This window comes from Podarcis bocagei, assembly GCF_964188305.1.
Source record: "Podarcis bocagei genome assembly, chromosome: 8".
Classification (NCBI taxonomy): domain Eukaryota; kingdom Metazoa; phylum Chordata; class Lepidosauria; order Squamata; family Lacertidae; genus Podarcis; species Podarcis bocagei.
In genome coordinates, this window is record NC_138133.1 from 68,855,694 (window position 1) to 68,872,110 (window position 16,417).

Here is a 16,417-nt window from a genome sequence, read left to right on the forward strand (position 1 = left end):
TCCAGGTTATTTTAACTGTGGCTTGTTGGCAAATCAAGATTAAACCATAGTTTTCAGAATTTGGATGTAATAGAAAACAGCTGTATATTGAAAACTAAAAGGGGAAACTTTCATTCTGCTCTTGCACACAAATGAGGTCAATGAGGCATGTGAGCCTGAAGCTTGCTATAGTTCATTGCATCTGAACAGAAAGATGTCAAAGTCAGCATACCCTGATCTGAAACAAATGCATTTTAAAATATCAATTGTATGTATATTTGTATTTGAATCAGTTCTAAGAGTAGCCATGGTAGTTAACATGTACTACATATTCACAGAGACCTTTTCATCTGATGTTCAGGGAAGTGTATAGCTGAAAAGAAATAAAAAATGAAAGGGTTGTTTGACAAAAGTTCTCCTAATTTTTACACAGTGCAAATGGATTACTTATTTCTCACAATTTCTATTTCCTGATACAGGCAACTGCAAAACTTTTGGATGGTTCTCATCAGCAACATGGATTTCTGTCACTGACTTACACAAAGGCAGTTACCAAAAATGTCCGTCACAAATTGATTTCAAGAAATGAGCGAAGAACTTTGCATAAATTATCTGAAAGTTTCACTGATGGTTCTCCTCATTTCCTTCATGAGATTCTTCTCTCGGCTCAGGCATTTGATGTTGTCCTCTGTTTTCCTTTTCTCAATGCAATTGCAAGTATATTTCAGGCAAAACTGCCAAGAAGCCAAAAAGAGAAAAGAAAATCGCCAGGCCAACCTATGAGGACTCATATTCTCACATCTCGGAACTTGCCGCTTATTTATATCAATACTGGCGTAATCAGAATCTTTTCCCCCAAAATGGAGGAATTGCAGCACAATATTGAAGGTACTATATTCTCCACCTTATATTAATACAATAAAAATATTTTTCTTGGATACTGTTGTTCATGAAAATGCTGTCTCCACTATATATCTATGAAGGGTCCTCATTGGCTTGTTCTCCAGTTTTACTGATTTGCAAATTTTAGAGAAAATCCTTTAGAAGTCCAAAAAAAGCCTTGCCTGCCTTTCCAGTCATAGAATTCATGTCAGCTCAGGTAGCTACCTCTGCAGTGACCTCTCCAGGTTTCCTCTAATTAACCTTTCCAGGGAAACACTTGTGGCAAATGACTACTGTGCTTTTGTTATATGTGTATATTTTTGGCCTTTCGTTCAGTGCTCAGCTCTACTGTGTCAAATCAGTGGTTGAAGTGGATTCATACACTGTCTATATCTAGTATGCTTAATTAAATCTAAGGTTTTGACATAATAATGGGCAGTAAACCTCAATTTGCCCTCTGTATTCTACATAACATACGAGTTTCAGGCATGCATAAAGATACAAGCAGTTGTTAAAGAATGTACAGTGGAACTTCGGTTTTCAAGCGTCTCAGAAGCCGAACGTTTCGGAACCTGAATGCCGAAAACCCAGAAGTAATTGCTTCCATTTTCAAACACGCCTTGGAAGTTGAACGGCTTCTGAGGCGCATTTCTCAATTTTCACCATTGAAATTGCCGGCAGCCCTTTGTGCCTTGGCTGTTGAATGTTTTGGAAGTTGAATGGTCTTCCGGAACAGATTACGTTTGACAGCCTAGGTTCCACTGTACAATTGCTTTCTAGAGTGCTCAACTATCCCTCCCCTTCCCAGGGATATGTCTTGATTGCTCCAGGAAGTTTTTTATTGTCAGAGTTTGAAGTGGGAGAAGAAAGCTAGTTAGATGGCTTCGTTTCAAATTCGCTCAGTCATGGCCATTGAAAAGTAACAGGAAGGCACCCCATCCCACTTTATACCATTTTGAGTTCTGCCTACTTCTCATTATTTTACCTGGCAGCCACCTGCCTTTTCACTTCCTGTCTTGATGGAACACGTTGAAAGACAGCAAACAAGCGTTCTAATAGGAAACTTGTGACCCTCCAGAAGTTGCTAGACTCCAATTTCAGCACAGCCAGTAGTCAGTAATAGATAGGATCTGTTGTCCCTCGTCTTCTAGACGTCTCCCCCTTGCCAGCCCCGTTTCTGTTTCCCTAACCCCGTTTCTGTTAGGGACCTAGAAGACTAGCTTGTTTTCTCCATCTTCTTCCAAGGATTTGCTTAGTCTTCTGTGTGGGTAAAATTGTTTTCTGCTAAGTAATTAATAATTGGTGCTTTTTGGACAAATCAATTAATTGCGTTTTGATCTAGAGTAGTTTCCCGTGATCTTGAAAGTGGCTTCACACAGAGCAAAAGATCCTAAATGGAAATTCCATTTGAAATTTCCCAAAAAGGAAATCATGTCAGACTCGTTTGTTAAATGTGACAAATGTGCTAATGCCTATTTTGTGGTGGGAGGCAGACAAATAGACAGATGTCCACTTCATTGATATACAGTGATATTCAAAATTCATATAGATTTGCTTTGTGTTCCTACTCTCAAAGCCCAAATTAGTCAGTTTGCCTATTGTTGGGCTACATACTACAGGAAGATTTTTTTTTTAATGCTGTTCATAGGATTATCATTCTGCACATGCTTCTTCACAAAAGCTGTAGCAATGTTAGTTCAGTTGGGTGTTGCTGAATGATACTTTATTCGATCATCAGTGAAAGCATGCATGAAATATGATGCTTAGAGCTACATTTATTTAACAGACTTACTTTAAAAGTCTACAGATGAATTAGAAGGAGCCCCAGGAGTCAAATCAGCACCACTAAGAAGCTAAGTTTGATGATTTACAAGTTGTGTAAATTTGATAGCATAAATGTCCTGTAGTTTAAAAAGAAAAATGTTCTTGAGGTTAGCTTAGACATCTACCAAAGTATTTGTAACTGGAAAAAAAATGAGTATCTATTTAGCCTGATTAAAATACAAATGCTTTGTCCACTTAACTTCCCACATAGCCATGGCCTCCCAACCCTATTTCCCCAAATAGTTTATTATACCTTATCTTCAGTGCAGTTCCTTAATGATTTTTGATGTATTTCATAAGTATTTGATAGCATTGCCTGACACACCCACACCCCTGCCTTGGTTTATTCATTAGCTGTGTGTCCAGATTGTTAATCATAGCCTCAGTATGACTGTCTGACTCATCCTGGACGCATCTCAGTGGTGTTGCAGAAGCCAGCTTTTATGTACACAACACACATACACATGAGTCTTCTGAGCTGCATGTGAAGTTTGCTTGTTCTTTCCACATCAAGCAACGTGTTATTTAGTAAAGTACTTAGCACTCACCACACTCTTAGCATCTGTAGCTGAAAGCTTAGCTTTCAAAACAAGTTGTCTGCGATATCTCACTGGGTGGCCACAGATGGGGAAAAGGGATTGAAAGCTTACATACATCCTCAAAGCATAGGCTTGTGGAGAACACTAGGCCCAACTGTATGTATATATATCGGATGTCATTGTCAGCTTCTAAAATGTCATAAAATCCTTCATGGGCAAAAAGAAATGTTACAAGATACAGAGTGCAGGTCTCTGTACTGAAATACATGTTCACTTCTTTATTTCTTCACAATATACCTTGTATTTTTTTAGTAGCTGTGTTAAAAGTAACTGCAATGATGGCATAGGCACAATATTTAATAAGAGCTAAAACAGTTAAGGGATGCGGGTGGCACTGTGGGTAAAACCTTAGCACCTAGAACTTGCCGATCGTATGGTCGGCGGTTCGAATCCCCGCGGCGGAGTGAACTCCCATCCTTCGGTCCCAGCTCCTGCCCACCTAGCAGTTCGAAAGCACCCCTAAGTGCAAGTAGATAAATAGGTACCGCTTTATAGCGGGAAGGTAAACGGCGTTTCCGTGTGCTGCGCTGGTGCTGGCTCGCCAGAGCAGCTTCGTCACGCTGGCCACGTGACCTGGAAGTGTCTGCGGACAGCGCTGGCTCTCGGACTCTTAAGTGAGATGAGCGCACAACCCTAGAGTCAGACACGACTGGCCCGTATGGGCAGGGGTACCTTTACCTTTACCTTAAACTATTAAGATCTCTAAAAAACAATTAAACACTTATTAGGTAATCAGTAAGCTTTCATATGTCAATACCCAACATTCTTTTCCATTCTTCCAGCAGCTAGTCCACGAATAAGGACTCAGGGCATAGCTTTGCCAATAGGGAAATACTTCTTTCTTTCCCATTAAGCTTTGTGGGGGAAAGTATATAGACTGTCGATTAGGACACCATTGGAGAAAAATACTGTTTCTTACTTCAGACACTGAGATGGGTGTAGGGAGCAGTTTTAGCTGCCCCCCCCCCCAGCATAGTGAACCTGAGTCCATCCCTTTCCTTTCCTTTCATATAAATGGGTGCCTCACACTAAGGCTGTATACACACTATATTTAAAGCACACGCCCCCCTCCAAATCATAGGAACTGTAGTTTACCCCCCACAGAGTTACAGTTCCCAGCACCTTTCACTACAGTTCCCATTATTCTTTTGGGGAAGTCATATGCTTTAAACATACAGTATACGCAAAACCAAAGATGCACGAAGAAGCATTCATTCTCCCTTTTCTCTCTCTGTCTCTCTGTCAGAAACAGATACATAAACACACACATTTCTGTAATATCCCCAGGGACATTGCACTTATAATAATTACAGTGGTACCTCGGGTTACATACGCTTCAGGTTACATACACTTCAGGTTACAGACTCTGCTAACCCAGAAATAGTGCTTCAGGTTAAGAACTTTGCTTCAGGATAAGAACAGAAATCGTGCTCCGGCGGCGCAGCAGCAGCAGGAGGCCCCATTAGCTAAAGTGGTGCTTCAGGTTAAGAACAGTTTCAGGTTAAGAACGGACCTCCAGAACGAATTAAGTACTTAACCTGAGGTACCACTGTACAGGCATTTCACTAGTCAATACTAGTAAATTTAAATATATTCTCATGTTATCCTGATGGCATTAGGAATGAGGGAAGCTACATCAGCCAAAATAGCATGAATACCAAGCCTAGGGATGGGCAGGAGAAGTATATCTGTCTATCTGCCTGCCTGTCTGACTGTCTATCTGTCTATTTTGTGTGGTATTAATTGGTTTACCAGTATTCATTGCAGAAGTTAATAATAATACTAATAATGATAATAATAATATGGTTGCTCCACTGAAAAGTCACCTCACTCATTGGATTGGAAATACCTTAATTAATACATCTGGCTCTGTATGTATACACAAATGTTGTTTGTTTCCTACTTCAACTGCAGATAATAAGACGAATAAGGAAGATACTTTGGTTCTTAAAATTGGCTCTGTGTCGATGGCTCCTCAGGCTGACAATCCTCTTAGTAGAGCTGTGCTGAGGAAAGACATTTACCAGTAAGTGTTTTTTATTTGACAAATTAGAATGAGAAAAATGTTTGAAAAATCCAGAAATGTTTTTAAAAATCAAAACAAGATAATATCTTGAGAGAGAAGATATGAAATCATTGATCTGGCATGCATGGTTGACGACTGGGGTTGCATTGTTTTATCCTTGCCTGCACATTCCACATTGTACATCAAATAGTATTTGCCTAGCCCAGTGTGCCCGAGCTCTGTCAGCACAATCTGTACTCTAGATTTTGTATTCAAGACATAGTGTTCATTTAGTTTGAGCAATGCATGTTGGGTTCTGCATATATAAGCTCACATGCAAAAATAAAGTTGAATACACAAAGAACTGGCAGGTAAAGTAAACTTGCATGATCCTGAGCCCCTCGCTAATTACACAGTTTAAACATCATCACAGGGCTGGAATAAAAGTTATCCAGTAAAACATGTATTCTGATGAAAACCTTTTTGTATAGAATTTTCCTTTTTTACATTGATTACTGAATTATCATGCGTGCTTTCATATTTTTTCAGACACTTCAACAGTCTATGAAGCACTGATGAACAATAAATTAATTTTCAGTTACGTTATTATGATCTTAAGGGCTCCCCCACCCCTGCAAGGAAAAAAAATCAGTCAGGAAAGGGATCTCTCTTTTTTTGCAAATACCTTCTCTCTCAGTAGCTGCCTAGTGTGAAAGTGATTTTCATAATGTTAAATGGTTAGCAGACATTCAAAATGCTGGACTGTTGATGTCATGTGGATCAAAGCTGTGAAAGAAAGCAAACTTCTAAGGCAAGGTTTCACAGTAAACACATTCTTTGTGTGAATGTCGTGCTCTGGATTGTGTCACTGACTTTCTGCAAACCACACTAATCATATGTAGGCAGCAAAACTGGAGAACATATGTAATCAACATGATAAAAATAATATATGATTCTTAGTAGAGTTGGCACTGCTGAGAAACATGAAAGTATAGTTGCAAATAATACCAAGTGAGAAAAGTCACAGAAATACAGATGAACAAGTGTCTTATGCTTCCTGTTGGTCTGTTTCTCAGATGTGGCATTTTTTTTTGTTTGAAAAGTACTTCGAACTGTACTTCAATAGAAGTATGTTACAAACATCAAAATCCTTTCCCAGCAGTAAAATGTTTTACGGCTTTAAAAATGACAGATATTACTTTGTCAAGCATAGGAATTCCTCAACTCGTTCAGGCTCCTTGCAACTTACCAGTTTCTATCCAAGGGGGTGGGGTGGGGGGAGAAACTTTGTCATAGTGCACATAAAGGTGGGTTTGCCTCTGAATACCATTTTCACATATTCAGGAAAATGTGATATATGAAGTGGTGTCATGGGTTTGACTTGGAAATAGACCCATAAAAATCAGGAATGTTTTCCTTGAGCATGCAAGCACACCAAGAAAGCAATTGTGTCATCTTCTTTAGGAAAAGGAAGATTAGATGGAGTGATAAGATTGAAAGGTTTTCTGGGAAGCTTACAACTGAGAAAGTAAGAATAAACACCCAGGGTACCAGAAGTGCATGTCCCCCCAATATACCTTAATGTGCTTGAGAAAGGTGTGCCAGGGTAGGGCAAAATGTGCGTCCGTGTGAGGTTGTATTCTGTGAATGTCCTGTTTGGCAAAAGTGTTTGGGACGCATGGCTTTTGGTACAGTGGTACCTCGAGTTACATACGCTTCAGGTTACAGACTCCGCTAACCCAGAAATAGTACCTTGGATTAAGAACCTTGCTTCAGGATGAGAACAGAAATCGTGTTCCAGGGGCGCGGCAGCAGCAGGAGGCCCCATTAGCTAAAGTGGTGTTTCAAGTCAAGAACAGTTTCAGGTTAAGAACGGACCTCCGGAACGAATTAAGTACTTAACCCAAGGTACCACTGTACTGTGAAAGCTGTGAGGTTGTACAAAGACTCTTGTGAAATCTTAAGATACCTCTCTGGAAACTGAGGTTATGATAGTACTATTGTAATCAAAACACTATGTAGGGTATTTTATACTGTGTACTGTTCAGAGGTACAGTGTGTATTTTGGGGATGGAAGTATTATAGACTAACTTCCTTCATCAGTTCAAGCTTAATTTATTTTTAAAAGACCTAGTTCCATGTGAATTTCAGTGTGTAATGTGTGAAGCAGCCCTCGATACATGATTATAGTGCTGCATTGTGGTATGAAATTCTATAACCTTTCGGTAAAGAATACTAGATGGCTTCATGCATTTGTGTATTTGTGGCAGGGGATGGGGAACCTGCGCCTCAGACATTGCTGGATTATATAGATTATCCCTGACAATTGGCTATGCTGGCTGAGGGAGTTAGGAGCTGGAGTCCAGTAACATCTACAGGGCTACAAATTTCCATCTCTGTGTTATTGTCTCTCAGTTAACACAGCTTATCATTCTTACTTGGATACAGCAATCACTTACAGCTGTACACAGTGGTACCTCGCAAGACGAATGCCTCGCAAGACGAAAAACGTGCAAGACGAAAGAGTTTTCCGTTTTTTTAGTCGTTCCGCAAGAGGAATTTCCCTATGGGCTTGCTTCGCAAGACGAAACGTCTTGCGAGTTCCTGCGAGTTTGTTTCCTTTTTCTTAAAGCCGCTAAGCCGCTAATAGCCGTGCTTCGCAAGATGAAAAAACCGCAAGATGAAGAGACTCGCGGAACGGATTAATTTCGTCTTGCGAGGCACCACTGTACTTGACATCCAGTTTTTCACTGGGGCATATTTCTATCAGATGAAAAGCTGAAGGGCTGCACAGAAGTTGGTTCCATAGAAGCCAAGAAACAAGAACTAAATGTATTTTCGTCTGAAACAGGCAGGTGAACATTTTCTTAGTTGCTTGTTTGAATATTTATTGTACTATTCTTTGGTGCCCCAAAATTCTCCCAGGATAGTTTTCAACAAGGTGCAAAAACATAATGCACAATTAAAAACAAAACAGACAAACAAACATAAAACAGCAGTATTTACCAAATAGAGTTGTGGATAAAAGCTAACAAGTCACAGATCTAAGAGGTCTGGGCAAATAAAAAGGACTTTACTCAGGTGTCAAAAAGATGCCAGACTCTGCACCAGGCAGAGGAGAGTCCAGAGAGCTGGGGTGCCACAACAGAAAAGACCCAATTCCTGGTTCATACCTGCCTTACTTCCAAAGGCATAAAAAACAGGGGAAAGCTTCTCAGGAAGATCTTTGTGAAGTTCATATGAAATAAAGGGATCCCTTTTGGGGCAAGCCATTCAGGTTTTTGACTGTTAACAACGAATTGTGTTCAGAAGCAGTATAGAAGCTGATATTGCTGTTTTAAGACTAGAAAGAGACATTCTGTATTTCCAGACAGTAATCTTACTAGTCTATTTTGGCCCAAATACATTCTTAACAATGTTCAACAACAGCTCAATGTACGTATCATGCACGATGGTGATTAAAACAGCTCCTTCCCTGTGTCTCCATATGATAAAATGTGGTCAGGGTGTGTAACATGGTATACATGGGGTGTTATTGTTGGGATCAGAGGATATACTGGAGGCTAGATGGAAACCTTTGAGGTGTTGACCTGCGTGCATCCAGCTGCTCATCCTCAACTATTAATAAGCCGTTTCCTTTGTGAGAATACTTGAAGTTTGTTAGAATATGGAAGCAGTTTGTAGGGAACCAAATTCTCAGCTTAATGTTGTTGAAAGAGGACTGAAAACATGAAGTTGGAAGTTGGAAGAATATCCCACTAGATTGTCTTATTTGAATTTCGAAGCACTTATTTTACCTTGTCTAAAAGCAGCAGGCATGTTACCATTTAAGTACATTGAGCTGCCCTTTTCACCTCCTGTTACGTCATGACTGGTGTTCATGGAGGCTACTTTATCCTTAATGGCTGGTAGAAGAATCTGTACTGCAAGATGAGGCTCCCCTTAACTTTATGCCTGGTTCAATTTAGCAGCTAATGTGAGTCTCCCTTGTGCACAAGCACTGTTAGTATTAATCACAATTAAATCCATATTTAACATGTCGGACCATTTACTCAAGTTTTCTGCAGCCTCTATGGTTTTGCTGCTGAACCTTGATATTCACAACATCATACTGTTTTTGTATGCTTGACAGGAAAAAAAGATTCGTACAGAGCACTAGAAAATGAAGTCTGGGTTCATCATGGTCTAGGGCAGGCTTCCTCAGCCTCGACCCTCCAGATGTTTTGAGACTACAGTTCCCATCATCCCTGACCACTGGTCCTGCTAGCTAGGGATCATGGGAATTGTAGGCCAAAAACATCTGGAGGGCCGAGGTTGAGGAAGCCTGGTCTAGGGAGATTATTTCTTAGGTGCATAACCATAGGTATCAGGGCGGAAAAACATATTTGGGAATAGTGGCGAACTTTTGGCTCTCAAATTTCAGCAGTGGCCTATGCAACACTAAAATCCGGTGCCCCTTGCATCTCATGCTCTGTTTTACAGCACTGTTGTGCCCCCCGCCCCCAGCAGCACGGCACCCAGTGCAGCTGAACCAGTTGTGTTATCCTAAAACCGCCTCTTTGGGGAAGATATTACACTGGAGCACTGTCATAACTAAGTAGCTTCATGATATTAATAAATCTATGAAAATGTGGAGAGCTGTTTTCTAAAATTTTTCCAGACTCTGTGATTTGGATCTGAGAACTAGTCTTCAGGATTTGGAAGAGCAGTTTTCTACTGGTAATTAAATTATATGATTTCAGGTCTTTTCTCCTGTATGTCAAGCTTTAGAGAGCCTGACATGCATTCTTTTTTGGACCCAAGCAGTAAAATGCCCTAGTGTGCATTTTGCTGATGTTGCCCGTTAGCATGCGATTGTATTTGTATTTAAATCAAATTCCAGTTGGGCAAATAGTTGACTTTCCACAAAACGTTTCATTGTCCCTTGGGCTCTTCCTGCTGATTTCAAAAATATGTTTTTGAACAGTCATTTCAAGGATACTTTGCTGCCATATATGTTTAACATTGACATATAAAATCCTTGGTTGTGGTAAACAGTGTTACTGTAAAATAATTCAGAAAAGCTTCAGAAAGCTTACTGTTACCATTCTTTATTAATGGCTTGCGAGTAAATATAATTTACATTGTATTTGGTTTCAACAAATGTTTTGTTTGTTTGGAAAGTATTCTCTAGTAATATTTAAAACAGATTATTTTCTTTCTTTTAATTATGGTGGAATTTTAAGTTGAATATAATGTGAAGGCTATGCTTCTGTTACTAAGGTAACCATATCCTTGTTGTAATGAGACATTTGTTAACTTCTGTATACAGCTTGTGGTTCATTCCATAAATACTTGTGGGTTCTCTGATGTCCTTCACAAGGTTTTATCTATGACAAATTTTTACCACAGCTCTTGAAGTGCTTTGTGAGAATGGGTGTGGGTTTCTTTCTTCTTAAAATTATTCTCTAAAATCTTAGCACATTTTAAAAAAAAAATCTCCCTCTTCGGCTTTGTTGCTATTTAACATATTCCATCCTTTTTTTTTAACCATGTGGAATCTTAATCTATTGAGATAGATCAGTAGCCCTTCATTGAGTTAAGGGGAAACATCTTCTGTTTATTCATTAGGTAAGTTTATTTTACACCAGTATTGTGGGACCAATACCTTATCCCATGTTTATTTTTTTATTGGAAAAGTTACACTAAGGATGGGGAATGTGTTGCCTTCTAGGCTACAACTCCTATTATTCTTGACCATTGGCCATCTTGGTGGGGACTGATTGGAATTGTAGTGCAGTGACAAATAGAGAAGCTTAAGTTACCACCTTTCACAATCCTTTTAGTATTAGCTAACATGGTGTCCTTTGACTCCCAATTTCCCTCAGCCACAGCCGGCATGGCCAGTGGTTCAGGATGATGGGGTTTGAATTTCAACACATCTGAAGAACACCACTTTAATTCCTCCTGTTCTTGGGCTGGGTGCTGTTTTCCCAGTGTGTTCCATGTGTGGAAGACACTGGCAGAGCAGACCCCGGCTGCCTTCAGGACTGAATCCTCTGGAAGATCCAATCCTCCTGGGGTCTGCTTCCAGCTGGGGAGCAAATGTCTTAGTCCTGCTCAATTTGACTGTACATGTGTGCTCCCCTGCGGAAGAGGCATGTGTAGGAAAACTTATTTTACTCTATTTCCCCTACCGCCATGCCCCCAGATCACATGGGATGCCCATCTGGGGCTGTCTCCATCTGACTAGCCTGGTTCTGCCCAAATCAGCCCAATACGATTGGGGCTTCAACTGAATCCATTGTGCTGCGCTACCAGATACATTAACTGATGGGAGCGCCAACATTGGTATTAATATAAAGTAACCCTGGAAGTCACTAGCAGACACCTAAAAACAAATCTCTTATTTAATGATAACTGATTTGATATAAATAACATTTTCTCACAAGTGGAAACTAGTGTGACAGTGCAAAGAACTGTAGCTGGCATAAAACCACCATTCAAAAATGTCTTTGGCATATGTCTTCTGTATATTGTGTGCATTGATGTTTGGCTGATTTAACTTGAAGGCTTTGTGTTTGGCTTTGGCAGTCACAAAAGCAATGGTGTACACTGTGGCTTCCTGCAGCAGGAAATAAGTTTCAAGGAATACTTTCCCTCTTGCTGCCAAAATTTACCATAACAATACGGTTGGAAATGACTGAATAGTTTACTGTTTGCTATTTTACTACATTTTAACTCTTAAGGTTTAAAAAGTTTGTTTTCTATATGTTTTCTTGTTTTGCTTGATATTTCATGGGAATCTGTCCTCCTGTTTTACTCGTTAAAAAAGCTCTTTTTCATTCAGGTAGTATCTGCTACTTTTCAAATAGTTGCATGTTTGCAACCAGGGCTGTAGTCCTAAGCACAGTTACCAAGAACTCTGTCTAATTGAACTCAGTAGGGCTTAAAGGTAAAGGGACCCCTGACCATTAGGTCCAGTCGTGGCCAACTCTGGGGCTGCGGTGCTCATCTTGCTCTATAGGCCGAGGGAGCCGGCGTAAAGCTTCCGGGTCATGTGGCCAGCATGACTAAGCCGCTTCTGGCAAACCAGAGCAGCACATGGAAACGCTGTTTACCTTCCCGCCAGAGCGGTACCTATTTATCTACTTGCACTTTGACCTGCTTTCAAACTGCTAGGTTGGCAGGAACAGGGACCGAGCAATGGGAGCTCACCCCGTCGCGGGGATTCAGACCGCCGACCTTCTGATCGGCCAGTCCTAGGCTCTGTGGTTTAATCCACAACACCACCCGCGTCCCAGTAGGGCTTAAGTTTGAGTAAATATGCATAGGATCACACTGAGTTCTTTGATCCCCTTGATATCAGTGGAATTTTAATCATGCTTTACTCTACAATAATGCCTGACCCAGTAGCAGCTGGCAGGGTGAGTGGGTCTGTGTTGCTCTCCCATCTTCTCAACAACTTGTGTCACTGCTGGTACTAACAGGGAGAAGGTGAGAGGTAAGGCAACAAGGAGTTTAGCATTGTATGGGCACAGTGTCACATGGGCACCACTGCTGCACCCGCATCACACTGAGCTCTGTGCTGCCTTGCCACTCTCCTTCTTGATACTAGCAGAGATGAGAGAACAACAGAGACCCACCCTTCTTATCACACTGGCCAGTCCAGTTTATGTTTGCAGAGAAACCATCCCTATGCATATTCTTTGCTGGATAGGAATTTTATATATATGCATGATGCCTGTATCTAGAATTCCTTTTCCTTATCAAGCTACTGAGTCTATGCATGTATAGCCTGATAAACAGAGTTGAAATCCTGTCTATAGATATTCAAACAATTAGAAGTGGGTGTAGTGTCCCAGTTTTCTTGCTTCTGCTAAACAGCCAAGTGGCATAATCTCTTGGGTCACAGCCATTATCTGTAAGAAATTTAAACAACTGATGTCAAGGGTATTTAAGTATTATGCATGCATGTTACAAATTAGGAAAGAACAAATGGCCCTAGGAATGATGTAAAATCGGTTGGGGAAACCACTTCCATGAGCCTCTTTGCAAGTGAGACCAGGCCTCCTGATGCATCCTTAGAGCCCTGGAAAATAGCATTGGGTCTCGTCAAGGATCAGAGTGAAGACCTTGCCTTCGTCTTCTGCCCAATGCCATTGCAAAGACATGCGTGACCTCAGGATGAATGCAGCAAGCTACAGTCATTTCCATCAAGGCTATATGTGCAGGGGATGAGCAACTTAACTTTCTGCTTTGACCTGAAACACATTGCTACAGCTTTTGCTGGTTTGAAAGAAAGCCTAAATATCGAGCCCCAGAAGCCAGGAGCTGAACTTGTGGGCTGCTTTTTTTGCTGCTAGATACTTAATCTGGCAACAAATGTGCAGTCATTACTCAGTAGTAATTTTGGAGGGATTGGTGGACAGCAGCGGGATAGTCATACTAAGATTGGTGTTGACAAATAGATGATGGAATACTAGCAGATTACTGTTGTAGTTAAATGTGGATAAATTTGTATTCAAATAAAATGAGTTGTAAGGATTTTTTTGTGAGAGAAGTTAGAGGTGCCTTTTAAAATGTCACCCACCATCCATGCTTTTTGTAAATACATGTATTAAACATTCTCAAATCTACTGCCCAGAATAATTGGAAATAACTTTTCATACATATAGTTTATCAGTCAGAAAAGACAGAGGTGTTATGTGGCTTCATGCCTGGGAGGTGGGGAGGCCACCTGCCCTGGATGAGATTGCACTCCCCTGGAAGCAGCAGGTCCACACTTTGTGGGTGCTCCTAGATTCAACACTATCACTGGAGGCTCAGATGGCCTTAGTGGCCAAGAGTTCCTTTCTTCAGCTACAGCTATTTCATCAGCTACTGTTTGACAGAGATGACATGGCCATTGTATTCCATGGTCTGGATTGGATTATTGTAATGTGCTCTAAATGAGGCTGCCTTTGAAAACAACTTGGAAACTTCAATTGGTCCAAAATACAATGGCCAGATTACTGGCTTGGGTTTCCTTCAGATGTCCCGTTTTGAAACAGCTGCACTGCTTGCCAGTTCATTTCTGGGCCCAATTCAAGGTGCTTCTGTTAGAGTTTAAAGCCCTAAACAACTGAGGCCCCAAATACCTGAAAGATGACCTACTTCCCTAAAGGCCCTCCCAAGTGCTGAGATTGGTGGAGGGAGCCCTCTTGGTTGTTCCACCGCCATCAGAATCTCTGTGGGCGGTGGCCTGGGGGATGGTGTTTTCTGTGGCAGCCCCTAAGTTGTGGAAGTGTCTTCCTACAGAGATGCATCCAGGGCCTTCATTATGCACCTTTCAGGAAATGCTGAAGATGGCTTTGGACACTTCAGATGTATATTCTGTAATGTAAAGTTGTTTTAAACTCTTTTTTATATTGTGTTCTAACTGTACAGTGATTTGTGGCAGTATATATTATTATTTTGTGTATTACTCTGCAAAAGCAATTGGTACAAAGCGATCACTTCAGTTTCCTCTCCTCCACCCATACGCCCCAGGAACTTCTTCAGAGAGTCCCCAATCCTTTGGAGCTGATTTTGAGGGGGCTGCAGATGAGACGAGAGAAAGGGGACATTCCATTCCACTAGTACAGTGGAACCTCGGGTTGCAGACGTAATCCGTGACGGAGGCGCGTCCGCAACCCGCAGCGTTCGCATCCTGAAGCGCTGCACCTGTGCGCGAGTGGCGAAACCCAGAAGTAACCTGTTCTGGTACTTCCGGTTTTCCTGCAGTCCACAACCCGAAAACACGTAACCTGAAGCATCTGTAACATGAGGTATGACTGTACAAGTCTCTTGTGTTAGCAGAATTGGAGCTTTGGATACCATCCAATTAAATTATATAGCAATATTTCTAAACATGTAATATTTCTACATGCAATCTAATTATCAAAAGCTGCAGTTAATATGACTTTAAGAACTCTCAAGATAATTTTAAACAGCTCTGAAAGGCACAAAAACTGCTTTGTTATGCATAGCAAATCTTGACAACTAAAAGTTTTAAATATGATTCAAACACCTACATGAGCTCTCCACCAGACTCCCATCAGCATTATTGAAATGTAATGATATAAAAATTAAAAATGCAGATCACAAGATCAAATGCAAGTATATATACCATATTCAAGAGACTTAAAAAAAAAAATCTAACTGCCCAAATTTGTAGTTTATTACACATAAATTTAGGGTAACTTGCCACAATGCATTGATTTCGTAATCGCTTTAAAGAGCTTTATCCATGACTGTAAAAGGAGGAATTCAGTAGACAGTATAAATTTGTCTTACTTTGTTTCTTAATTTGAGAAGCAAGTGGCAATTGGGGGGCACATTGTAGAAAATGAATAATTCTGACCTGCTTTGCAGGTTTCTTGTAAGCTTTACTGAAATAATATATGAACAGTGCTTCAAGTACTCAGAAAAGCTGAGATGAATTACTATTGCCTTCTGGTTTCTTGCTTCGGGCTCTTTATTGCCAGTTCACTCATTCATCATAAGGAAGATTTTTGGCTTTCATTTCTTTCTCCCTGCCTTCTCTTCTAGACCAACCCCATTGTCCATACCCTTTCAGAGAATATTAATGTGCAGATTTCATTGAGGGCCTATATCCCTAAATCTTCGCAGTCTTTCCCAAGGCTTGGTAACTTTTAATATTTTTATTACTGATTGTTTGTCTCTGAAAGCAGACAGCTTTTACTCGAAATCAAAGGAATATAATGCTTTGCAGACGTATATCAAATGCTTTACATACATTGTTTCTCTGAAATGACTGTGATTCTGTACACCTTGGCACCCACCTGGCTTCTTTGGGTATATTATAATTTCCCACAGATTTTTACATTTAATAGTCAAAAGCACAGCATATGCATTCTGGTGAATTCTGAGACTAAGGCTAGCATACCAGTATAGAACTCGCAAAACAAACATAAACTTCTATCTTACTAAAAGTTATCTCTAAAACATGTGAATTAGAATAAGAATAGAGTATCTTACTTAGTTACTGTTACTTCTTTGTCAATGCAGTCTTCCGTGGTTAATATTTCACTGATTCATTAGAACAAGCATTAGCTGAAGACAAGACTTTGAAGAAAGAGCAAATGTTAGTTTTGTTAATGTAGCA

The 16,417-nt window shown here is 40.4% G+C and overlaps 1 protein-coding gene across 6 annotated transcripts in view; it reads left to right on the plus strand.

The window, feature by feature from the left end:
• VPS13B (vacuolar protein sorting 13 homolog B) overlaps nt 1-16,417 on the plus strand; it is a 368,719-nt gene that overhangs the window by 196,580 nt on the left and 155,722 nt on the right. For all 6 annotated transcript variants that reach the window (XR_014010614.1, XM_081204225.1, XM_081204222.1 and 3 more), the window contains exons 29-30: nt 459-867; nt 5,199-5,310. Coding sequence is in view for 5 of the 6 variants with exons in the window: in XM_081204225.1 (XP_081060351.1) it covers nt 459-867; nt 5,199-5,310 (521 nt within the window). In the remaining variant the exon portion in view is untranslated. The remainder of the gene's footprint in view (nt 1-458; nt 868-5,198; nt 5,311-16,417) is intronic.